Source organism: Bos mutus, chromosome 20 (genome assembly GCF_027580195.1).
Source record: "Bos mutus isolate GX-2022 chromosome 20, NWIPB_WYAK_1.1, whole genome shotgun sequence".
In the NCBI taxonomy this organism is placed as follows: domain Eukaryota; kingdom Metazoa; phylum Chordata; class Mammalia; order Artiodactyla; family Bovidae; genus Bos; species Bos mutus.
The window spans coordinates 28369380-28396384 of NC_091636.1; the positions used below are offsets into that span (position 1 = coordinate 28369380).

General features: G+C 39.8%; 1 protein-coding gene across 1 annotated transcript in view; it reads left to right on the forward strand.

Annotated features, from left to right (window-relative positions):
- Positions 1-26620, forward strand: part of MCCC2 (methylcrotonyl-CoA carboxylase subunit 2) — a 78444-nt gene extending 51824 nt beyond the window's left edge. Inside the window, exons 8-17 of the mRNA XM_005889342.3 lie at positions 999-1063; positions 5561-5660; positions 5772-5867; positions 9688-9760; positions 13249-13325; positions 15271-15337; positions 17772-17928; positions 18814-18928; positions 21007-21092; positions 24017-26620. Coding sequence (XP_005889404.2) covers positions 999-1063; positions 5561-5660; positions 5772-5867; positions 9688-9760; positions 13249-13325; positions 15271-15337; positions 17772-17928; positions 18814-18928; positions 21007-21092; positions 24017-24134 — 954 coding nt within the window. The 3' untranslated portion in view covers positions 24135-26620. The remainder of the gene's footprint in view (positions 1-998; positions 1064-5560; positions 5661-5771; positions 5868-9687; positions 9761-13248; positions 13326-15270; positions 15338-17771; positions 17929-18813; positions 18929-21006; positions 21093-24016) is intronic.
- Positions 26621-27005: the final 385 nt, after the last annotated feature.

Consider the following 27005-nt stretch of genomic DNA (forward strand, 5'->3'; position numbering starts at 1 on the left):
GTGTTTTAGATTAATGTTCATTATTCTAATAAAAGCCTTTTAAAAAATTACTTGGAGAAAAAGAAATAAATCAACCAACTCAAAGAAGTAGGAATCAATAAACGATTTCTAAGGGACCAGGTTGGCATTTAGCCTTAAATCATTTTTCTTGTTAAAACTTCTCAGACTATAATTAAGACAGTCTTAATTTATTACTTAACATTTCTTTCTTTTTGGTCATATTCTCATGAATCTTAGATGTGGGTAATCATGGAGATTTTTTTCCCCCATCTTAAAGATACTATACCTTTAAGAGTTTGTTTTTGATAGTCACTGGAATTATTTACCAAAGATGAAAAAAAAAATAGTGTTACTCCAGTACATTTATTGAGTGTCCAAAGATGAATAAATCACAATTTCTGCCATCCAGGAACTCACAGTATAGAAAAGATGAGAGAGACACATGCAAATTAGTGAAATACAGTCTGGCAAGTGCCATTGGAGGTGTAAGTGGAATATGCTTGAACCACAGATGAGCAAGCATTGCTCTGTTAATACCATGGAGTGTCATTAATGGTTTAAAGGCCTGGGCAGATCAGGGAAAGCCCCATAGAGCAGGTAGGGCTTGAACAATAAGTGGGGATTCATTGGGTGGATGAGAGGAAGAAGGGAGCCCAGGTAGTGGGAACAGCATATGCACAGATACAAAGGCTTTAAGGTGCATGTGGAGGCAGAATAAAGTAGGGGAAGGAGCGTGCTCTCAAGCCAGGAATGTCTGGGTTCAAGTCAGTTTCTGTCCCTTGCTTGGGGGCTATGGGCAAGTGACTTAGTGACTCTGGGTTCGCATTTCTTGTCTGTAGACTAGAGGCAATATTATCCAGGTGGGTTAAATGAGAAACAAAATATGTAGTTCTGTGAAAGAAAGAATGGTAGATATAGCCAGGTTAGGGAATGTATGGGAAGGCATTTTAATAACTCTGATGGACAAAACTCACCTTTGACTTTTATCTTTGTTGTAGGTTAAAGCAGCCACTGGAGAAGAGGTGTCAGCTGAGGATCTTGGAGGGGCTGATCTTCACTGCAGGTGAAACAGAAGCAGTTGTTTCTTCCCAGGATTGATTGTCATTTATCTGTTTAAAAGAAATTTTAAATTATTTTTTCCAAGTGTTAAACTTGCCAGATCAAACCAGTTTACTTATTCTAGATCTGCAGTTTTGGGGTTCAGTTCTTTAGTGTTCCATTTCTAAGCAAGAACATCAGCTTTTTATTATAGCCTAGAAAGACTGGAGAGACAGAGTTATCATTTGTTTAACAAATACTCATTGAACACCTGTTACGGACCAGGCACTGTTTAGGTATTCAAGGTAGTCAGATAGACATTGTCTTTGATCTCAAGCTTATAGTCTAGTCAGGGAGGTTTGTTTCACCTCCTTCAAAATAGTACATAAATGTGTATACATGATAAGGGCCACAAAAAAAGAAGTATAGGGAAGGCATATAGAAGGTAGAGCTAAGCCAGTGGCGTGCAGGCATTATGACATTGCTTAATTAACACTTGTTAAGTGGAGGACAGGGTGCTGGATGGTGAGCCATGATTCAACAATAGACCATAAGAGAATCTGAAATAGAGAAGTTTATTAGTCATAGGTCCTGGAGAAATTATACAGCACACCTTGAGGGACCACATGAGGTGGTCAAGCCAGGCTGCCCAGAGATGAGACAGGACCTGGGGTACATGTTTTTATTAGGGTTGATGATTGGAGTGCTTTGGGGTCCCCTGACTAGGGCCAGATTGGTCAATCAAACCAGAAGATTGGGGCTAGTGTTAAGTTCCTTGGAGACTGTATATAAGCATGCAGGCCATGAGAGGCAGTGCAGACTGTTGATCATAAGGACTGTTGGGGAAGTCGTTGAGAACTTACATTTGCTCGTGACTGAGCGGCTACCTAGGTCTTGCTTGAGGAGCCTGTGTCCATTCAAGGTCCCTGCAGGCTGCATGGAATGCTGAGGAATAGCTTAGCTAAATGCTCAATAAGAGGTAAACACTTAGCTTGTTCTCTGAGAAGAGAAAATATCCTGCTTTGTGGCATCTGCCAATCCATATTTGTGGTATAAATTATCCCACAATGCCTGATTTTAAGCTACCAGTGGGACAACACTGGTCATGGCATCAGGAAGAGATACATACAATTGGCTCTTGTGAGTCAGGCGTGAGCCAGCTCCATTACATCACCGGTTGGCCCATTTCAGGTTAAAGTTCAGGAGTAAGAATACCACCATCTACCTCCTAGAATTTCATGAGGATTAAATGAGATATTATGTGTAAATTGCTTGAAACAATACCCACTTTAAACTGCTGCTGCTAAGTCTCTTCAGTTGTGTCCGACTCTGTGCAACCCCAGAGACAGCAGCCCACCAGGCTCCTCTGTCCACGGGATTCTCCAGGGAAGAACACTGGAGTGGGTTGCCATTTCCTTCTCCGATGCATGAAAGTGAAAAGTCAAAGTGAAGTCGCTCAGTCGTGTCCGACTCTTAGCGACCCCATGGACTGCAGCCCACCAGGCTCCTCCGTCCATGGGATTTTCCAGGCAAGAGTACTGGAGTGGGGTGCCATTGCCTTCTCCCACTTTAAACTAAGTACCTATAAATGTTAACTGCCATTATTATCATGTTTATCATCATAATAATCAGTATTCTTATGAGCAATGAGGAAATCATTGAAGAGTATTAAGGAGAGATGTACTATTATCAAATCTTTCATTAGAAAAATCCCTCCGGTTGCTAGACGGAAGATGCTTAGTAGGTTGGCAAGAGTGTATGAGGGACCAGTTGGATGGTTCTATCAATAGCATAGGCACTGCTGGCTTAGATGGTCATGGTGGTGGTGAAGGTAGGAAGGAAGTAATCACATTTGTGCTCTATTTTAGGGGTAGAATTGAGGGATTTGTTGATGGATTTCATATATGGGGCACAGGAAAGTGAGGTAATGAAGATAATGACATGAAATGGTTTTATTCCCTGAGTCTGGGAGGGAATAAAATGTTGGTCAAGTGTTGGGAGGGGTCAAGTGTTGCTAAGTTAGAGATGCTCCAGGCATCCAAGTAGAGATGCTGAGTAGGCAGTTAACTATAAGTGTCTGGAGCCCAGATCAGTGCTTGAGAACCATCAGCACAGAGGTGGAATTTAAACCATGGGACTAGATAAGTCCACCTCGAGCTGAGTGTAGATAAGGAACAGGGCCTAGGACTAGACTTTATAGAACCCAGGCATAAGTGGCAGGTAGATTTAATCATTGAGCTCAGTGGCCTGGGAGGTGCAGTAAACCTTTCTTTGCTCTGCCATACCACAAACCAGCAGGTGGCTGTAGGAACAGTCTAGTGAGTGGGAGAAGGAAAATATGTACAACGTTTCCACTCTCCTATCAAAGAACACTGCCATGCCTTTTGAAGAGCTGGCTGAGGGACCTACCTCTGCCTCAGTTTTCCATTCACTCCTTTCTCACTGAGCACTTACTGTGGATAGATGGATTATACTAAGTGTTATGAATAATGCAGAAGAATTTTAGGCCTAGTCCTTGCCCTCAAGGATTTATAATTTAATTAGGCGGATAAATGAATGAACTAAAAAACAATTACAGAGCGAATATGCTAGCTTGCGTCCAGTTAGGGAGTTTGGGATTGACGTGCACGTACTACTATATTTAAAATGGATAACCAGTAAGGACCTACTATGTAGCACAGGGAACTCAGCTCAATGTTATATAACAACCTAAATGGGAAAAGAATTTGAAAAAGAATTGATATATACATGTGTATAACTGAGTCACTTTGTTGTATACCTGAAACTAACACAGCCTGTTGATCAGCTACTCCAGTATAAAGTCAAAAGGTGAAAAAGTTAGGGGTGTAGATTCTAGGATGCATCTTCCATTTGCCTCACTTGTTACCCTTGTGACTAGACAAACTACTAAACTTCCCGGAGCCTCATTTCCTCATGAGTGAAATGGAGATGTGAGTTGTTTCTGCCTCACAGCACACTGTCTGTGGCATCCTAAGCGCTCTATTACTGCCAGCTATTATCATTAATAATAGCTTGTTTAAAGTCATGTGGATTAGGTGGTAATGGCTTTTTTCGGGAACAGTGTCATAAAATTTACTAGTCACAAGTTGCTTTGGTTCTCTCTGTTACTATAAATAAATACATACTTGTACATAACGATTTGTCATCCTTAGTAGGTAATTTGACACAAGGCTTTACATAATACAGTGTCTCATCAAAAGTTTCTCTTTCCTACTATTTTGGTACATATTAGGCAGTTTTTAAAAGAAGACATTTTATTTTAAATATTTACTGATTGGGAAGCAATCTCTTCTATTTCTCTTTGTTTACTGAGTTGCTATAGTGTAGATAGAAGTCAGCAAATGCAGCTGGTATTATGTGTGAAATGTTTGAAAGATATGGTCAGTTGTAAAATGCCTTATTAAGTTGATGAAACTGAAGGATCTACCATTTGCAAAGGTATTGGAGGATACATGGTCCCTGCTCTTACTGAGGAACACCCAAGCCCAAAGTGGACAGGACATGAGACCACCGTGAGAGCCCTAGTCTGGACATAGCTCCTGAGGATTTGGTGTTTTCCTTAGACAAGACATCAAAATTTAGACTATGGCAGCTTAGTCTCTGCTTATTTGTTGCTGTTTAATCACTTTGTCGTGTCTGACTCTTTGCTACCCCGTGGAGTAGCCCACCAGTCTCCTCAGTCCATGGAATTCTCCAGGCAAGAATACCGGAGTGGGTTGCCGTTTCCTTCTCCAAATCTTTGCTTATAAAATAAACTAAAATTCTATTCTTTTCAGGTATATATTTTTGCCTGACTCTATAGTTCTTCTTAAAATATTGCATTAGAAAGTCATAGCCATACATCTACAAGTGAAATAACAAGCCATCTAAGAACCAGAGTATGCCCAGGCTTCATTCACATTGAACTTGAAATGAGAAGGACTTCCATGGCCCTTACCACAGTGCCACGTTATCAGTTATTTTCACCATTGATCTGAGGGACAATGTCTTCAAGACTTTGTGTGTGCTACCTGCGACAGCTGACTCTGGGGGTGTAACTTGATAAGGGAGGCCTCAGCAATCTCTCAGAAATGGGAAGTCACAGTTGGCATCTTCACAGTTGATGAAGATAGTGAGGTTGTGATCATCTTTACAGTTGATGAAGGTACACAGTTGTACCTCAGTGAGTCTTGTCGTTGTTGGCAACTACATCACAAAAGTGGGCCAGCTGAGGTTGAAATACATCATATGCAGTTTTATCTGTGGTGTATGGGATGAGCATCAAATAGAAGTTCTTGCCAGTAAGGCCCTGTGGTCTACTAAAAGAAAGTCAGGATTGAGAAACATAAGGTGAGGGTTCTTACGCAGCTACTGGCGGTCCTAGGGCAAGGTATATAACTTCTGTGTACCTCAGTTTTCCCTGTTCGTAAATCCTTAGATGAGAGAAGATTCTTGGGGTTTAAGGTATTTAATTATTTTTCTTTCCCCTGTTCTGATTATTTTAGTGTGCTTTACTCTGTAGAAAGTCTGGAGTAAGTGACTACTACGCTTTGGATGATAATCATGCCCTTCACTTAGCTAGGAAGATTGTGAGGAGTCTAAATTATCAGAAGAAAATGGATGTGAGTTGAATTTGTTCTTATATTTTTTTATTTTTCCAATGCATTTTGGCTTATGTCACCTTGAAATAATATCTTTAAACAGGCTAATGTTGTTATTCTGTATTTCTGCAGGTTACCATTGAGCCTTCTGAAGATCCTTTATTTCCTGCTGATGAATTGTATGGAATAGTTGGTGCCAACCTTAAGAGGAACTTTGATGTCCGAGAGGTGTGTAAAGTGGAACTGTGAGCTATAAGCTATGCTGTCATAGTTTAAGGCATGTGTTTAAACTTCGTGTGAACTAGTAAGCTGTATGTATCCATTTTCAAAGCTGAAGTCTGTTTTATATATGGGACATAAAAGGGAAAAGATACCTTACTAAAAGAAAAAAGGGGGAACACCTCTTAATTATCAGCAAGTTTTCCCTGCACGATGCCTAAGCTTGCTTTGTTCATATTTAGTGCTCTGTATTCCTGTGGACATGAGGAAAGATGTAGGGCAACACTATAATTTCCAGCTGTTTCTTTTTTGGGTTCTTATTTCGGGAAATGGATGGAATGTCAGTAAGTTGTTGAAAGAAAAAACATACCCTTTTAGATCAATAGGACATGAACAAAGGATTAGACTTCTGATTACAGTTGAAGATGTTGCTATGGTTACAGATTGTCTTCCATGGTCTAGGTCGACAGTTTTTAGTGCTTGCATACAGCATGTAATCTTCTCTGGCAGAATAGTTTTTAAATTAGGAAATTGTCCTAATAGCAGATTCTGTGCCTTTAATATTTTGTTATGTTTCCCCTTGACTATAAAACTATTATGTACTAATCGTGTGAAAATATAGAAAATACAGAAAAACAAAAATCGCTTGTAATTCCACCGTCTAGAGAAAGCAGCCAGTATTTGGTATTTTGGCTTAATGTGTGTGTATACATTTTTATGTAGTTCAGATAGTATATACATATATTCTAGGAGTGGAAATCAATGCTTAAATTATAAACATTTCCCCATTATTGAAAAGTTCTTCATGAAACATTTTTTTGTAGCTAGGTCCTCATTCTTATGCTAGTACTTGGTGACGTGGCAGGCACTCAGTAAATCAATTTTTGGAAGAATTGATGAATGTAATATCCAACTTATGGATGTGAGCAATTATTTATTTAGGAAATACTCTATTATTGTTAGAGAGTCTTAAATCCTGGATTTTAATGAAGCTTCAACTGTTACTTCACTTTGGCAAGGTAACTTAGTTAACTATACATTTTAAAATTAGGTTTTTGATTTGACTTCTCAGTTAATTACAGACATAGAGAAAAAAATGGTACTTACAGGGATGCTGTCCCTGAAAAATGAGTTGTTTTAATAGTCAAGTTTTCTAGATGGTGAAGGATTCATTCTTTCAAGCATAATCACTTTTTTCATATATTTGACAGTATTTATTGCATGCTTTTTCTGTGAAGATACTATTTCAGGAACCAAGGGTAGAGAAATAAACAAAACAGATGCAAATCCATGCCTTCGTGGTCGTTCATCTTTTTTTTTTTTTTAAACAGTATTTCAATTTCATCCTCAGTTCATTTCAGTTCAGTCGCTCAGTCGTGTCTGACTCTTTGCGACCCCATGAATCGCAGCACGCCAGGCCTCCCTGTCCATCACCAACTCCCGGAGTTTACTCAGACTCACGTCCATCGAGTCAGTGATGCCATCTTAACTGGTATCTTTTTATAAAGATAGACCTCTGCCTTCTTAAATTGTATCCTAGCTTCTTCATGTTCATCACTGTGATGATAATTTATTATATTTTTCTGTAATAGCAAATAAGCCTTGTTTGGAGATATTAGTATATGGAGCTGTGGGACTGCATTGGGATATTAACTGAAAAACCCAGTTCTGGTCCTTGTTTCCCTAGTCAGTGGTATTGAGATTGAACCTCTGAGCATTGATTTCCACTCCTACAAATAGGGATAATATCATGTGATATGTCTGTTTCCTAAAGCTTACTTCTTTGGGAAGATGAGTTAGTATATTTTATGTGGTTAAATGAGCTTCATCATAAAGCAGATAGAAGGGAGTTTCACATTAATTGGCCCCAGGTTTCTCTGACCTTGAGTGATTTTATTTTTGTATGGAAGAATGGTTGTTGTTATATGTTTGTTTTTCAAAAGGTGTAATTTTAGAACTCCATAGCCCTTAGACAACTGTTATATCCCCATTATATTATTGGACCTTTTCAGGAAAATAACTAAAACATAATTCAAAGTAAGTTATTCACTCATTTTTCAGCCTTTGCATCTTGTAAAATATGTCTTTGATTGACATGGTAAGGAGGGAAAAGGAAGTTTGAACTGGACTGAAAAAATGATGCATAGCATCTAAAATAGTTTCTGAAAAAATTTGGAATATGCTTCATGTTTAAACACTTTGAAATAGTCCTGATGTTTAATGCTGAGCACTGAGGATTATCTGGTAACTTTGATCTCTTATAGATTAATGACATGTATATATACATGTGTGTATGTAGAAACATCTGTCAGATTCAGAATCAAAGAACCTTTATTGAAGACTTAATAACAGCTGCCTTTCAGTGAGTGCCAGGCAGTGTGCTTTGTTATTAGCACATAAGTATTATTATTATTAAACAGATGAGGAAACTGAGGTTTTGAGGATTTTAGGTAACCAGCCTATGACTCCAGTGTCTCAGTGGTGGAGCTGGGAGATGCTGGGAGTCAGAGCTGGTTCTTCATCTCAGCATTATTTTCTTAGGTTCCTTTGTTACTAGTTCATCACATCTTCACAACTTTGTTCCGTTTCTGCAGAAGTGAGAACTGAGACTCAGAGGGGCTAATTGACTTACTCCAGGACACACAAATGGCCCACAAATTATATGTGATCCCTTAGGTTGGAGCCTAAGTCTTCTAACTCTAAGGCTGGACCTTTCTTTCTTCTTTTTCTTGTTTTAATATATTCTCTTAATTGAAGTATAGTTGATTTACAATGTTGTGTTAGTTTCAGGTGTACAGTCCAGTGATTCAGTTTTACATATATGTAAAATATACATATATGTGTGTGTGTATGTATATATATACACACACATATATTCTTTTTCAGATTCTTTGCCCTTTAGGTTATTACAAAATATTGAGTATGCTTCCCTGTTCTATACAGTGGGTCCTTGCTTTCTGATTGAATCCCTGACCCTCAGCTAATACATTTGACAGCCCCTGAAGCTCTGAGTCCAGTAGCCAGCCCTTGTAGTCTCTGCTTCTCTGCTTCTCAGCCCTTGTAGGATGCCATGTGGTTCAGTTCAGTTCAGTTGCTCATTCGTGTCTGACTCTTTGTGACCCCATGGACTGCAGCATGCCAGGCTTCCCTGTCCATCACCAGCTCCTGGAACTTCCTCAAGCTCATGTCCATGAGCTCAGGTCTGGTGATGCAATCCAACCATCTCATCCTCTGTCGTCCCCTTCTCCTGCCTTCAATCTTTTTGAGCATCAGGGTCTTTTCCAGTGAGTCAGTTCTTCCCATCAGGTGGCCAAAGTATTCTAGTTTCAGCTTCAGCATCAGTCCTTCCAGTGAATATTGAGGACTGACTTCCTTTAGGATGGACTGGTTGGATCTCCTTGCAGTCCAAGGGACTTTCAAGAGTCTTCTCCAACACCACAGTTCAAAAGCATCAGTTCTTCGGCACTTAGCTTTCCTTATAGTCCAACTCTCACCATCCATACATGACTACTGGAAAAACCATAACTTTGACTAGATGGACCTTTATCAGCAAAGTAATGTCTCTACTTTTTAATGTGCCGCCTAGGTTGGTCTAGGTTGGCCATGTGGTACTGTAGCTTTTATAGTGAAGTGTAATATCAGGACTGAGAATGACTTCAGGGCATTAACCATACAAGTCTAGTGAAATTCTACTGAGATTTTCTGAACAGGGTGAAATTTTGTGAAAGTGACAACTTCATTAAGAATTTGTTTTCCTTATGAATAACTTGAATGCACAAAGTCTTTTGTAATATAATTCCTCAGGGACATTGTTATTTTTTCCTCTTAGGTCATTGCTAGAATCGTGGATGGAAGCAGATTCAATGAATTCAAAGCCTTATATGGAGACACATTAGTTACAGGTATAAAGATGAAGAATTGAAAATGTGAACATTTTATGATGCTTTGAAAACAAATGATCTCTTGTCTCATGCCTCTGATGCACTTGGCATGAGCTTTGTTATTTAGAGCAGTACAAATGTGAGTCAGTATTCAAGAGGAAGTGTTTTGTAAGGATCATTTGTAGCTGAATGGCTTTATGGATCCAGAGTTTAAAATCAGAGGGCAAAATGCTATGGTCCAGGCCCTTATTCTGTGACTTTGTGGCTTTAGCTGTATAAAAAGATTCTTATGATCATAAAATTAAAAGAAATATTTGTAGTTCTTTTTATTTCTCTGGATAGCTATAATTGTTTTGAAAATTTCAGCACGGTCTTCTTCATTCTTTAGTCTTCAATTCAACTGTGAAGTTTCATGTGATATTTTCCCAGAAAACTGAGTTAAACCTTCTCACTGTCTATGTGTAGATCTTATGTTGACCCACACAAATACAGGACAGAATATCAAGTCTGAAAAAGCAAAATAAGAATATTTATAAAAGTTAATTCATTTACCTAAAGTGTTGTTTGTAGGCCTTTGAAAAAAAAAATATTTGAAGCATAGATACCAGATCCATAATAATCTGTCTTGAACAAACAGCAAAACAAATTTGGGCATTTTATTTGGTCTTGTAGAAGCTCCAAAATGTAGTAGTTAACCTGAAGGTAACATATCAGAGTAGAGAAAAGGCAACTAGCTGCAAAAATCCAAATTGCAAATATACATTGAGGTTTAAGGATAAGTCACAGCACTTTCTTCTGGTCTGATTTATGAGCAAGAGAAGGGTTCATACTGGGAGTGGAATTTATGTGTTTGTATGTAGGTGTTTAAGTGATTAAGAGCCTTTTGTTTGATATATAGACAGGATTTGTCACCAAATAGTTCAGCATGTAACCCGCATTGTGCAGCAATTTAAAACAAGTCAGAACTGTTTCACCTTCTTTCTTGAAGATGGATGGGCTGTCTTTGTCATCTCTTTTTATGTAGTTGCCCTGGACTTGCTAAAAGTCCTTTGCCTCCTAAAATACCAGGGTTATATCCACTGTCCTCCATTTCTTTTAGTCTGTGTTGGAATTCAAATACGGTTGAGGGGAGGGGAGGGGAGTGAGAGGAAGAAGAGAGGACTGAGAGGTGGGGGGAGGAGGGAGTGAGTGGGCGAGGGAGGAGGGAGAGAGGAGGAGGTGGGGAATGAGAGGGGAGGGGGCTGGAGGGGAGGGTGGTTTGAGAGGAAGTGGGGCAGTAAGAGATGGGGAGGGGAAATGAGAGGGGCAGGAGTTGGGGGGGTGATGATCAGGGGGCCCTGAGAGGGTCGGGGCCCTGAGTGGGAGCAAGGAGAACAAGGACAGATTTCTCCAAGGAGCTGGTGCTGTTGGCGGTTCTTACAGCTTCCCTCCTGCCCCTGCACTTAACCATAGGGGTTTCATAGACATTTCACTGTTTTGTTTGACCCATAGGAAGTTGGTGAAGATGTTCCCTTCATGGGTGGGTGAGCCTAGTGTAGTGAGAGATGCACCCTACTCAACAGAACTAAGGATGGATGGAAAGTCTAAGTAGTTAACAGGGCAGAACACCTTCAGGGTTAGCACCTTACTGCTGAGACAGGGTGGAGAAGGCAATGGCATCCCACTCCAGTACTTTTGCCTAGAAAGTCCCATGGACGGAAGAGCCTGGTAGGCTGCAGTCCATGGGGTCGCTAAGAGTCGGACACGACTGAGTGACTTCACTTTCACTTTTCACTTTCATGCATTGGAGAAGGAAATGGCAACCCACTCCAGTGTTCTTGTCTGGAGAATCCCAGGGACGGGAAGCCTGGTAGGCTGCTGTCTATGGGGTCACACAGAGTTGGACGCGACTGAAGCGACTTAGCAGCAGCAACAGCAGCAGCTGAGACAGGGACCAAATTCCCAGCTCTTTTTGTGGGACAGGCATGGACTCAGAGTGGATTGCTAGAGCTCTGGGCAAGTTTGCCTCTCCCTGAACTGCCTCTGTAAGAGGCAATGGCTTTTAGGGTGTGTAGCATAGGGTTTTGGCTGAGATTTTAGGTCTGAAAGACCAGAAGAATTATAGGTGACCATCAAATCAGTGTTTCATTTTATCATATTAAATAACCATCAGTTCACTTCAGTCACTCAGTTGTGTCCGGCTCTTTGCAGCCCCATGGACTGCAGCACGCCAGGCCTCCCTGTCCATCATCACCAACTCCTGGAGCTTGCTCAAACTCATGTCCATCGAGTCGGTGATGCCATCCAACCATCTTATTCTCTGTTAGTATTCTTAAATAACCATAAGAATTTTTAAAAATAAATCAAGACAAAGACAGAGAAAAGAACAAAAATAAGTCTTAAGGTTGACATTCTCTCTTATCCATTCACTTTTTGAGCACCTGCTTTTTGTTGGCCCCCCTGCACTGGGGGTCTTGGCAGCAGCCTGTCCAGCTTGAGCTTGGAGACGGAGCCTGGTCCAGGAATTGGTAGCATACTTCTGGTGACTCGCTCTAACAAGCACAGTTTGTTGATACTTGGCTTCCAAGTACCTGACACCTGTTTATAATCCAGTAGGTTTGGAAATGTCTCTAGTCACCTCCTTCATGTTTACAAAATAGCATCCTAGAGTCACCCAGAGTATCTACTTCATAAAATTACAGAGTTTTCTTCACCATTTTTCTTCTCTCTTACTTCTGGTGTGTGTGTGTGTGTGTGTGTGTGTGTGTGTGTGTGTGTGTGTGTGTGTGTGTGTGTGTGTGTGTGTGTGTGTGTGTGTGTGTGTGTGTGTGCATGTGTGTGTGTGTGTGCGCATGTGTGTGTAGTGGGCATTTGGAGTGGTAGTGAAAGTGGTGGTGAGACAAAAACAAAACTTGTGAAAGGGAGGGAAAAAAGATGCAAGCACAGAGAAAAGCAAAGTGGAGTGATACGCTCTTCTAAGTTTAACCGTATTTCTTACCTTCAGCTCGGTTACCACTGGGCTTGATTGTTTCTGCTTTTTAAAAAGATTTGTCTTTGCTGAGTTTATCCCCTTTATTTCAAAGGGGTATCATTAACACAGGCATTTTAAGGCGAGCTTGTCACTTGAAACTGGCTGATGACTCTGGACACTGACCTTTTAAGGGATCCATGTCTCTGACTTGTTCTAGTTCAGAATACTCTGTATGTGAGGTACATAGTGGATGCTCTTACATACATGTTATGTGAGTGAATGGATGACGCACTGACCCGATCATCTAACCAAACCAGTAGATCAGACAAGTGGATAATTTACTTTACATGTGACACAACCCTTTCAAGAAAGCATAAATCCCAGACTTTAGTGCTTTAGAAATAAATCATGCCCTGAGCTGTTTTGTACCATAGATGAAATCTGTACATTTTAAACATTGATTTGAAATTAAACAATGTATAAATATGTCTGCTTGTGATGAATTAAAAGCCCTCTGAAATACATACATCTTTTTCTCTTTTTTCAATTTTCTTTTCAGGATTTGCTAGAATATTTGGATACCCAATAGGTATCGTTGGAAACAATGGAGTTCTTTTTTCTGAATCGGCAAAAAAGGCAAGTACTGTTAAAATGTTCCAGGGTTTTCCTGTTTTAATTTAAACATTTCAAATAATGAGTGAAAATTTATTGCATGAAAGCTTTCAAATATTTAACCAGATGCCTTAGCAAACAGAACAGTGTGTGCGTGTGAGCGTGTGGCCATGTGTGTGTGTGCGTGTTTGATTGAAACAGCTTTATGGAGGTTTACATAAACATGATGAACTGTCTGGAGCACTATTAAGATACAAATGATTGTTAGGAAAGTTCTAATACTTGAATTATAACTGCTATGGATTGTGTGTATATATTCTAAGAATATGGAAATACTTGCCTTGATAGTATTTCATGCACTTGAGGGATTCAAAGATATTAATACTATTCTTATAGTTCTGAGACATCATCTGCTCTATTCTATCCTGTCATCATTTTAACCTGATTATATTTTCACTTTTTGGAACAGGAAGATAGTGAGAACTAAAGCTCTGGTTTTAAGAGAGGAAATTAATGAATACCTTTTGGGTTCAGTATTCAGTTTCATACATCATTGTTCAGATTTACCTAAACTTGGGTAAATGTAATTCATGTACTTATTTGACAAAATGTTTTCTTAAGAAAATAAACATACTCAGTGTTTTGTTTTTCCTCTTCATAAGGTAGGTAAATAATAAGGTGAAGCATCTCTTACTGAGGCAGGTAGCAGGCAGTTAAGCACTTTCGTACCTCAGTTAGGAAGAGCTTGTCTTTGGTGGAATGTTTTACCAGTAAAGTTGGTTTCTGGATTCTGTATTCCTTGTCATTTCCCCACTGTGATTATAAGATGAAAGTAAAGTAAAAATAAAGAACAGAAAAGTCAGCTACACTCTTACCAGAAACAACCTTGGGTAGCATTTTATTATATTCCTTAGTTTTTTTTTTTTTTTTAATTCCCTCTCTTTAAAACACAAAAGACAAAAACCAGAATGGGTTCTGCCATATATAGAGAGATTTTGCTTGCTTTCATTTAATAATATGTATAGTGAGTGTTTCCTAAAATACTAAATATTCCTAATACACTGACTTTTAATGACTGTATAATATGCATATTTCAATAGAGGATATGTCAGATGGGGGTCAGCAAACTCCACCTCATTTTATTTGCTGGCTTGTCACAGATAAGCCCAGGAGAAGAGCTGTGTTTGGCCCCAGTCTGACATTTCATTTGTTGACGTTAAGCCACACAAGTCTGTGTGATTTCTTCATCCTCATATTTGAGGTTGAGCAATTGCTTTGCCATCTTGTACTTGCCAAGGCATTTTCAGCTAAGTTAAGGGCATCTGTGAATAGAGTAAAATATGAAACAAATGGTTTAGTTGTTCTTTTACTCATATAATCTTTAGAAAAAATAGGGAAAGGAATATTTTTGTGTCATTAATTAATTTCCTTAGCTTAAGGTTAAAGGGTCTCTAGCACTTATCTAAAATCCCATTTATTTGAAACACGTTGGTAGGAAAGATATATTTTACTATAATCTTGGTGCATGAAAGAATTTCAGATGATCATCAAAACATAGATATCCCAGAAGGATTTATATTCTATCCTTTTAAAAGTGGAAAGCCAGAGAATGCCTTATGGTGAGACTCAGAAATTCTCATTGACAAACAATTCTTCCTTCCCTGGTCCTTAAATTTTCCTTGTTGTTTGGCATATTAGTGATCGGTGTCATCTTGGACACAGGAGTTGTGCTATGGCCGTATGCCAGTGATCAGACAGGTGCCTGGGCAGCACAGGTTCAGTGCAGGCCACATCAAGTGCTCCGTTGACAGTGGGTCTCACTGTGGTATCACCATTACTGTTACCGCAAGGTCAGACTAGCCAAGCAGAGGGTACTCTTGTTTTGACCCCAGCTGGCGTCTGCAGGATGCATGGTGATCACAGATTTGTTAACCTCCTCTGAAAAGATTTGTTTCTTATTTGGTTATAGGGGGCTCATTTTATCCAGTTATGCTGCCAAAGGAATATTCCTCTGCTCTTCCTTCAAAATATTACTGGTAAGAAAATAGTTCCACCAGTTTGGTTGCATTTATTTCAGAGCCGCACTGTCCAATATGTCCATGTATTGGGCAGTGCCAACAGAGAACGCTTCCATCAGAACAGAAAACTTGATTGGACTTGCTCTCTCTAGATTGTCTTCAAAGGTTACTGCTTCATGAATCTTAAAGGTTTGGAGGAGTTTATGCATATTTTTTAGCCAAGCAGGTTTTGAGTTTCATGCACCACATTCACGTGACCTCCTTTCACGCCTGCGTATCCGCACCCACCCCAAGAAAGCAGTGGTATCCTGAGCTAGTTCCACTGTCATCAGGGGCAGACGATGCTGTCTGCCCCCTGGTCTCTTTCTCGTACTTCGTTGCCCTTAAAAGATTTCAAGCACATGCTCTGGTCTTCCCTTTTCCTCATCTTTCATTGTGTAATTCTCCCTGAAGCAACATCTTTTTTAAATGGACACGTACATCCTGAACCAAAGTCTGGAATTGGAGTTTTGACTCCAAAGAACAATATGATCGATGTCACCTGTCCAATTTCATGATCTATGGATCATCCTAATGTGGTGGATAAAATGATTCTTTAAGGGCTCTTATGATTCTAGAGTTCTTTTTCCTGGAATTCTCTGACTTTGCTATTTATACTTTTTCTGTGTTGCCTGGTGTTTGACATATAGGAAGCACTCTAATATGTAGCTGAGCTGAAAACTTTTTCTACCTCTAAGTCATGCATGGTTATCTCAGGTTCAAAGGAAGGAGAGGCCCCTTAATTAGTTGCTGGGATCAGGCATGCCTTTATGAGAAGGAGTTTGGCCTTTGACAGTTAGCAGGGTTTTACTCAGTACTGGTACTAAAACAGCTTCATCTAGTACTGTTCTTGAATTGAAGATCCTTGGTTAGATGACTCTTGGAGAAGTTGTATCCAGCTGCGGCTGGAGAGGACCCTGTGCGGCAGACCTTCTAAGAGGTCATGTAAAAGTCTTCTGAAGATTTGCTAGTCCAGAGACCTTGTTTCTAATAATGAGTCATGGTTTATTAATCACCAGTAAGTTAAACTGTATGCTTGGAAGATTCCTACATTTTTGTTGTATTTTATTTTTAGGTGTGTTGGGGACAGAGAGTGGAGTTTGGTTTACAGCACTGTATTTGAGGGGCCTATGGGACACCCATCTGGAGATGTGTGGTGGGCAGTTGAACAGTCTTGAGCACAAAAGCTGTGTTAGCTGGAGGGGAACATGGAGACATCCATGGAGATGGGACATAAAGCTGTGGGAATAGAAAAGACCCAGGGAGAAGAGAAAGGGACAGTCTTTGAGTAATTTCTTCCAGGAGATGAGAGTAAAGGAAGAAAGGCAGCGTGATTATGTTGTTCTTTATGGTGAAAGAAAGAAGGGTCAGAGAAAGCCAGGTGAAATGGCTTGTCGTCTTTTTCAAGGTAAAATCATTCACAGGGACTAGAGGGGCAGTGGAGTGGTGGGTGGGGGTGAGAACTTTTAAAGAGTCGATATTTGAGATAACTATTGTGGAAATGTGACAGGGAGTCAAGATAAAACGGATAAAGGAGTTTCTGAGCTGTTCTGAGGGCCCAATTCAGAGGGCTGGGGTGGGTAACCAGAGGAAGCAGATGGTGCCTGGTAGGGCAAGGGTTATTGTATCAGTATTGTTGTAGCCACAGCAAGTACAGGTGATCCGGAAAAAGTGGTTGAATTGAATTACCCAATGCAGGAGATGTGCAAAGCAAGAAGAGCAACTATCAAGTAGGCGTGTGAAACTGCGTACGGGGAGGGAGACAGATGAAGCCTAACTTGGTGTCTGTAAGGTGAAGGGGAAAAGGACCCCAAGGCCTGGAAGGCCCAGTGAGGCTGCAGATCAGTTTCAACAGAGCTGGGAGCTTGGAGAAGTAGAAGGATCCTGTAATGATAATGAGAATTCTTTTATCTTGCTATTGAGTCACTGACAAGGACTCTGAGCATCTCTCTGAAACATTAATTTTATTTCCTCAAAGTTTTAAAGCAGCGCTTCAGAAGGAATAATCTATATTGTGAACCAGGTCAGTGAGCCTGGAAACCCACAGTTTCACAGTTGGACTTGCCCCACTACTTTTCCTTAACTTGCCTCATCCTGTTCTTTCCTCACCAAGCTGTAGTTTTGACATTAATTTCTTGAAGATATGTGGCATTGTTATCTTGTCTGAATATCTCTGTGTGTATCCAGATGAAACATTTAAGCAATTTTTTAAATGATTAGAGAAAATTTTACTTTACCCTTAAAAGTAAATTTGGGGGCGGGGTGCGTATTTTACATATAAATATTTTATTAAGGTGAGAGACCTCTGGTAAAATATATGTAGTTTGACAAGATGTCCTTCCAGTACCTTGGTGAAAATGACTGCACATTAATCTCATCACCCTGAGGCTGTCTTTCTGTTCTTTCCTCATAGGATTTATGGTTGGTCGAGACTATGAAGCTGAAGGAATTGCCAAGGATGGTGCCAAGATGGTGACTGCCGTAGCCTGTGCCAATGTGCCGAAGATAACTGTCATCATTGGGGGATCTTACGGGGCTGGAAACTACGGGATGTGTGGCAGAGCCTATAGGTAGGTGGTTGTCATGACTTTCTCTGAAGGAATGAATCATACTTCAGGTATAATTATGAATGGTTAGTTTATTTCAAGTTTATTTGAAACACAGAATGACATTCACAAATCCTATTCAATTAGGCTGTAATTTGCATCCTCTGGAGGGGTGAAATGAAATTTAATGCTAAAGGTACCACTTGGAAGAAAGCCAAAGTGGGAATTAGGAAATATTTTGAGATGGCTGATAATGAAAACACTATATATCATATCATAACTTGTGCGATGCAGCTAAAGTCTTGTTTTGAAGGTGTGTAGACTTTATATATATATATACTGGAAAAGAGGTAAGGCTGAAAATCACTGAGCCAAGCAGCTAGCCCAAGAAGTTCAAAGAAGAGCAGGATATTAAAACAAGAAAAATAGAGACAGGACGTAATAAAGCACAAACATTATAAAGATAGAATAATCAGGAAAGCCCAAAGTTGGTATGTTTAAAAGGGTTAAAAACTTGAGAGTCCCCTGTTAAAACTAAAAAATAAAGGGAGAAGGTGATGTATCACCAATTTTAGGAATGGAAAATAGCATATAACCATACATAAGAAGAAGATCTTTTGAATACATTTTTGCCCCATAAATTTGGATAAACTGGAAAAATATAATTCATCAAAACAGACATTAGAATCACCTGGAGAACTTAGAAATTCTACCATGCTGAAGCCCCACTGCTGGAGATTAGTCTATGGTAGGTTGTGGGCATTGTTTTTGTTTTTCTTAATCTTCAGATAATTATAGCATGCAACCAGAATGAAGAACCACTAATTTAAAAGGTAAACATGAGCCTCTGAAAATCTCTGTGTTGTACAGTGAATTCATTTGATCATTCTTTCATTTCTCCCTGCATAGCCCAAGATTTCTCTACTTGTGGCCAAATGCTCGCATCTCAGTGATGGGAGGAGAGCAGGCAGCTAACGTGTTGGCGACAGTAGCAAAGGACCAACGAGCGCGGGAAGGGAAGCAGGTAAAGTGCTGTTTGAGGTTCGCCAGGCACTGGAGCCGGGGAGCAGCACACCCGGAACCCTGCCAAGTTCACGGGCACGGTTCCAACATGCAGGGCCTGGCTTTGTCTAGAAGATGCTGGCCTGGAAGTTGCTTTAGCAACTTAGACCTCCACATTCTCCATCTCTCTTTTTAAAGCCATTTCATTTGAAGTAACTTCTTGTAGTAATTTACACATTTTTAAGAATCTCTAAGAAAACACTTCAGAAACTCTTGTCTGTGAGTGCCTGAGGCATAAAGATGTTTGATTCTTAGTTATTTGCAGTGAAAGAGATTTAAATAAACCTGACTTACGTCTTTGGTTTTATGATCTAAAGCCGCAGAATTTTGTTTCCTATTTTACTTGTAGATTGTTAAGAATACCTTGAGTGGAGGCCCTGTCATATAATGAGAATTGAATACCATTATTACACTGTGAAAGTATCAATGAAGAAGGCTGGAAAGGGCCCTGGAAGCTTAATGAAAGGCAGATCAGCAAATGACTGCTTTTAAATGGAGTCTTTTGTTTGTGTCTGTTAAAGATTCATCTGAAATTTTACATTGTAACTTATTATAACTTACAACTATTTCATGATTGGTGAATGTTCCTGAAGTTGCTTGGATGCACTGTTTCGTCATAGTAAGGCATGGCATAGAGGAGGCCCTGCCTTTTCAGGCTCTCAGTTCTGTCATTTAGAGATTGATCATCTGGTCAACTGCCCAGTGTGTAGCGTGAGGATAGTATAAAGCCAGAGGTGATTCCTGCCTCCCTGAATGCATCTCATCCATGCCTCTCATCCCAAGTGACAGGAATTCTGCGGAATTGAGGTTTCAGATTCACTTTAGTGCTGACTAGTATCCAAGCAAAAGGAAAGCCTTACTTTTGTGTGTGCAGAGGGGCACGTGTGTGCAGTGGGGTCTATGAAATTCTACCTGATGTTTTGAAGACATGTCTTAAATGCTAGCCCAGCACAGTGATACCTTATTAAATAGTTATTTGATTAATTTGGTATACAGATATATGAATTCATCTATTTTTATGTCTTAAAGGAAAGTGTAGGATTTTAGTGGTTTTCCCTTTAAATTCTTGAGTTATAAATGACATTAGTCAATGAAAGTACATTAAAAAATCTTGGGTTTATTTGAAAAAATAATCTTTAAGTTGAAAATACTTTTCAGGATTTCAAAATTAATTTGCATAGAGAGTTTGCAGTCCGAATTAATTATCACTTGTTTCTGGCAATATGGATGGGCCAGTCCTTAAGTGTTAATTAGAGAAAAATCTCAGCTATCTGGGAAGTTGCAGAGGTTATTTAAAATGTGGTTTATTGTCTTATCCCTTTAAACTTTAAAATCTTTAAAATTTTGGCTATTTTGAATGAAAATCCCCAACTTCTCCACCTCCTTAAACAGAAGCTGTTAAATGTAATATATTATAGTCCTTTTGTTATGTTGTATAATTCACATCCAGTTGCTCTACCCTGCTAAAGTATGTCAGAGAAGGCAATGGCACCCCACTCCAGTACTCTTGCCTGGAAAATCCTATGGGCAGAAGAGCCTGGTAGGCTGCAGTCCATAGGGTCACTGAGGGTCAGACACGACTGAGCGACTTCACTTTCACTTTTCACTTTCATGCATTGGAGAAGGAAATGGCAACCCACTCCAGTGTTCTTGCCTTGAGAATCTCAGGGACGGGGGAGCCTGGTGGGCTGCCGTCTGTGGGTCGCATGGGGTCGCATAGAGTCAGACACGACTGAAGTGACTTAGCAGCAGCAGCAGCAGCTGAAGTATATGATAACCTTGGTGTTGACCTTATGTTAAACAACTTCAGGATGTTGGCTCTGATGAAGGAGATGTAACAGTGCACTAATTTATTAGATACTCACATCTCAGGTGAGATCAGATGTGTTAAAGCACCACATGTAATCTACACCTCAGTGTTCAGATGTCGGTTGTAACATTGTCATTCATGAAATCTGTTGCCCCTTTTCCCTTGAGACTCTCTTGAGTGGATCCGTGTTCCCCTGCAGGAGGACTTACTCATGGTCCCTTTTCTTTCAGTTCTCCAGTGCTGATGAAGCAGCTTTAAAAGAGCCCATCATTAAGAGGTTTGAAGAGGAAGGAAACCCTTACTATTCCAGCGCAAGGTGGGAGCCAGAGAATAACTAACTCTTTGATGGGCACATCTTGATAGTCAGAGCAATAGCTTTACGAGATCTGAGCAGTTGGCATCATCCAGCCCTCGTGGGAAGCAAAAAATAATTTTTGGACACAATTTTGTACAGTTGTTTCTCTAATGGGAATGCCTGCTGCTGAAATGCTGGCTCTTCTTCCAGGCTGGACTTTGGATCCATCCCTATTGGTGTGACCCTGCCACTCTCCCCGCCTCTTCCCTTAGCCCGCTCCTAGTTGAGTGGTCTACGGCCTGGACCACACTGGGGCGAGAGGTGGACCACACTGGGGCTGGGAAGTTGAGTTATAATCCTGGCTGTGTCACTTTCAGGAATTAGTTCTGCAATAATTTTTGCTTGGACACATGAATCCCAGTCATCCCCCTCTCTGATTATTTTGCTTTTACTCCATTTAAACATGAAAATGGTCACTTAGTGACACTTCTTAACAAGTGAGCCTGGTGCATTCAGAAGGTGATTATTCACAGCCAGGGTCCACGTGTTGACATTAAGCAATTACCTCACATACCACTGTGGTTCTTATTCTGTTTGTTTCTTACACCACTTAAATGAGGTAATAAATTATCCCAGCTGTCCCCATTGGAGATATGTGTGTGCTTTCAGACCTCTTTTTCAACAACTTTAATGTTCTGCATTCTGAAGAATAATTTAAGCTTTATGTCTTCCTTTTATCCTTTGGGCAGATGGAAAAAAGAAAATAACTATTTGTGTCTTTTAAAATTAGATTATGCTGTGATTTGTGTCATTTACTGGAGAAACCAGAGAGAAGGGAGAAAGGAAAATCAAAAAGTAGAATCCATGTCAGTCACTTGAATGCATACTTTGTGGCAGACTCTGCTCCTAATGTTGGGGGGCTGCAAAGGCTGAACATACTTATCTCCCAGAGCATCCTTAGTTTCAAATTTTAAATTAATACCATTTGGGATTTTTGAAGAACCTGTTTCTCTTCTTGTTCATATGTATTTCTGAAAGCAAATGTCCAAGTGTATTTTGTCATGGCAGGTCATTGATTCACTTAATTAAGAACAGAATATTTTATATAGTCTTTGGTTTGAGAAATTGTATGTTCTTTTTTACCCTCACTGAAATAGGCTTACATAGTAGCCAGTAGGAACAAAGAAGGGATAGAAAATCATATAAAAATTTAAGAGAAAATATACATTATAAGCTCACCTATAATTTGTTTTTACATAAGACTTTGAAATTTAAAAGGACAGTGGAATATTAAACTTTGAAAAATAGCATATTTTGTGTGAGCCATTAATTTGTTTTTCAGTCCTAGCTAGACTGAATCCCTTATTATTTTCATACTTAACATTATTATTTTTTTTAATGGATTATATTCAAGACAGGAGAGCATATGGCCCACCTAGACTTATCTCTAGGATTTAATATTGAAAGACTAAGGTTTTTCTCTTAATTTGTAGATGTTTGATCTGTTAAAACAATTGGTGGCATGGATATACCAACTTTGTTTCAATGATTAAAGGATTTTCAAGCCAGTTTATGGTACCTTCCTTCAGTTGGATAAATCTCAGTTTAATAATAAATTTCCTCATCTGTTTAGGCTTTAATGTGGCTAGGTGTGTCTTTTCAGAGAGCTCTGTCATCATCTGCACTGTAACCTCCTGTGTTTTTTTTAATCTTTACAGGTTACATGTACAGCATGCCAATTTTCTTCTTCTCAATTGTTTTTATATCCAAACTTATCCAGACATTTGATTAAGGACCTCCTACCTGGAGCAATCTTGATATCATTGTGCTTGCTGTATTTACTCCGCTGTAGGTCCCAGAAGGGGCTTCCCAGGTGGGGTAGTGGTAAAGAATCCACCCGCCGATGCAGGAGATGCAGGTTCAATCCCTGGTTCGGGAAGATCCCTGGAAAGGGAAATGGCAACCCACTCCAGTATTCTTGCCTGGAGGATTCCATGGACAGAGGATCCTGGTGAGGGGCTACAGTCCCTGTGGTTGCTAAGAGCTGGACATGACTGAGCACACAGGCATGCAGGCTTCAGAGGGAGTGTATAGTCAATTGAACAGGTTACAAAAATAATTTTTTTATTGCCTGTTGATGCTTTAGGGTACTTATTATGAATGTTTTATGAGTAAAGATTTGATTCATGGTCTGTCAATGTAAGTATGGTTTAATAATTGATGCTATGTCTAGATACGAAGGCAGTTTGTTTACAAAAAGCAAAACTGACACCCACTAATGACCTTTAAAAAATATTATTTCTTATTCATTTTTCTGTATAAATATGAGGTTGTCCATGAATAGCAAACTAGGATATCTACTTGTAAATTTTTTCTGAAATCAGTTTAAAATCAGTTTACTTGCTTTTCCTATTGTAGCAAAAAAATAAAGAACTACATATGAAGATATTTATTTTATTAATAAAATGGACTGAAGTCTATTTAATAATTTTCATAGTTTCTTAGGAGTTTGGGGGACTATACCTTTTTCAGTGGGGACTTTGGTTGGAGACTCTTACCTTGGTTTATATGGATCTCCATAATAATAGCAATAATATAACATTTTGGTTTGTATGTTTGTGTGCACAGAGGAGGGATGGGAAAGCTTTTCATGAAATAAAGTATTTTAAAACCAGGGTTTATTTTGAGGTTCCTTATAGTAAGCTGCTCCTAAAGCCTCAAGTTCAGCTTGACATTCTGTGGGTTCTGAGACAAGTCACTTTTCTTTCCTTCCTCTCTCCTGTTCCTGATCATGGTTTCTATTGTGAGATTATAATACACAGAAGCTCATCAGGGGATCCATATATTACCTGCAGAAAGACCTCCTTGGCACTTTTAGGCATTGTGAGTATAACTGGGTGTTTGGTGCAGGATGCATAATCACTCATTTTTTGGTCTGTTTTCAGGCTGTGGGATGACGGGATTATCGACCCAGTGGACACCAGGCTGGTCCTGGGCCTCAGTCTTAGTGCTGCCCTCAACGCGCCCATCCAGAAAACTAACTTCGGCATCTTGAGGATGTGATTGGAATATAAAGCATCTTCTATTGGACGTGTACTGAAATTTAATATATTTGTAGCCTTAAAATTTTAGACTTTTTCAACATGTCGCTATTAATAGTAAAAGTGTTTTCTTAACACAGTGCATTGTACTTTTCTACCTTTAAAAAAAAAATCAGTGAAGATATTTATCTGATGAAGTGTCATTCCTTGTAAATTCTCTTAGAAAAAGCTTTCTGTGGCTCAACTCTGCCATGCTTAGAAGGAAGGAAATAATTTAGAGTTATCCTTTCTAAGCCCTAAGAAGTATGAGAAGTTCTGTTATCTGTAAATTCCAGGTATTATTGAGATATTTTAAACAGAAAATTGTATTTTCCCTGAAGTGGTTGCTTTGCCAATTATGCATGGTGATATGTTAATGTACGTTTTTAAAAACAGCATCTATTACTTTCCCCTGCAGCCACCGCCTCCTCCTCTCCACGGCATCGGCCTTCTGGCTGTTTGCACCCTGGCTTCTGTTTCCTACCCATTCTTGCCTCTCTGGTTTCTACTGTCAGCAGCCCTCCTCTCCAGGGTCACCACTGACCTCCATGTTCCCGAAACCAGTGGGTCTTTTCCCAGCTTTACCTGATTCAGTTCCCTGGAGCATTCACGTCGGTCAGACACTTCCTTCCAGCAGCGCTGTTCTGAGCTTCCACGCTGTAACCTCCCAGCTCCGTGCCAGTCCTCCTTCTGTTTCCTTTGCAGGCCCGGCTTCCTCTGCTCCTTCCTCCTTCCCTTCACCATTCGTCCTGATTTTTCATTAGCAGTATGTGAATACATTCTTACTCTAAAAGATACAAATAGCACAAAAGTGTCTCTTTTTTTTCTTTTAACTGTGGCAAAATACACCTAACATAAAGTTTACCATTTTAACCATTTTCAAATGTGCGCTTCTGTGATGTTAAGCACCTCACGTTGTTGGTAATCATCACCACCATCCATCTCCAGCACATTTCATCATCCCAAATTGAAGCTCTGTTATTAAATCATAACTCCCCATTCCCTCTTCTCCCTGCTCCTGGCACATTTCCTTTTTCTTTTTTTAAACTGAGATATAATTGAATGTAACATTATATTAATTTCAGGTGTACAACATAATGATGGGATATTTCTGTACACTACAAAAATGATCACCAAAATAAGTCTAATCATCATCCATCATCATGAACAGTTACGAAATATTTTCTTTTTTTTTTTTCTTGTGATGAGGACTTTTAAGATTTACTTGTTTAGCAAATTTCAAATATGCAATACAGCATTATTAACTGTAGTCCCCATGCTGTACATTACATCCCCAGGACTTATGTATTTTATAGCTGGACCTATGCTGCCTTTTGACCCTCTTCAGTCATTTTGTCCACCCTCACCCCTCTCCCTTCTCACAAATACTAATCAGTTCTGTATAAGCTTGTTTTGTTGTTTAGATTCCACATATCAGTTAGATATGGTGTTCCTCTTTCTCTGACTTATTTCACTTAGCATAGTGGACCTCAGGGTCTACTCATGTTGTTGCAAATGGCAAGATTTTATTCTTTTTATGGCTGAATATTATTCCTCCTCATTCTTAAATGTATGTGTTTTTCATGGCTTCATTTATGCTGTCTGGCCATTCCAGCCCTTCTTTTGGCTTTAGTTACCGTCTAAATGGGGATGATTCCTGTGCCGACAGTTCTTAACACAGCTCTCCCCTGAGCTCCAGACCTCTGTGTCAAACAGCTTCAGGGAACCTCAGAATTCGATCCTCATGTTCAATTGATTTTGCCTCCTGACCATCTCTTGAATTCCTCCACTACTTTTGTCGTTTACTGCAGAGCTTAAAAGGAGTCTGCCTGCATCCAGTCTTACCTATCTCTGCCTCACTCTGGAATTAGAATGGCCATTCTAAGGCGCACATCTGGCACGTTGCTGCCTTACTTACATCTTTCACTTGTTCCCCTTAGAAGTGCCAAACCCCTAATGCCCTCCATGGGTCTTGATCATCACTTCTTAAGTCTCATCTCCTTGACTCCTCTTTTCACATTGGATACTTCTCCCATTCTAGACTTCTTCCAATTCCTTGAACCTAAAAAGTCCTTCCCCTCTTAGAGTCTATGAGGTTCTCTCTACCTGAACTCTTCTCCCTTCTACTTAAACACTTATCTTTTTATCTCTGTGGTTTCCCTGGGCTGGGTTAGACACCTGTTATGTGCTCTTGTAGAACACCATTTTCTTCCTCTGACTTACATGTTTATAAGAAATATAAGCATTTAAAAAAAAAAAAAAATTGCCCTCCTGTTAGAATGTAAGCTCCGTGAGAGCAGGGATCCTCCTGCTTGACCTGTGTCCCCAATGCCTGGCACTGGTAGGTGCCCAGATACGTGTCAAATGAATGAAAAGTTTGTATTTTAATTGTATTTAAAATGAAGTGACTGATTATATGATCTGATACTACTATGAAATGCTTTCCTAATAAAATTAATATTTCAAACATTTGTGCGTGATGTTCAGTTTAGGCTGCATTGTGTATCTGAAGTCAGTTTAGTTCTTTGAGATGTGTACAGATAGAAGATCACAATTCAGAGGTAAGTTGCATTTTCAGATGAATGTTTTGAGGAGGTCCTGTGGAGGAGGAGACCACCAGGTGACCCCTGACCTTGAACGGGGCAATCATTGGCTCCTCCCCACTCCCCCGACTGCCCACCAGTCCCATAGGTTGCTGAAAGCAGCGTGGAGAAAGTAAGGTGTTGCCAGGGCCATCTGGCCTAAATACATAAACTGAACTCAGATAAGGACTCTATAATAACTTCTAAGATTCTGGTGAGCGGGTGGGAGACTCTCTCCTGGTATGGCCCAGCCACCACACTGGTCTGTGAGT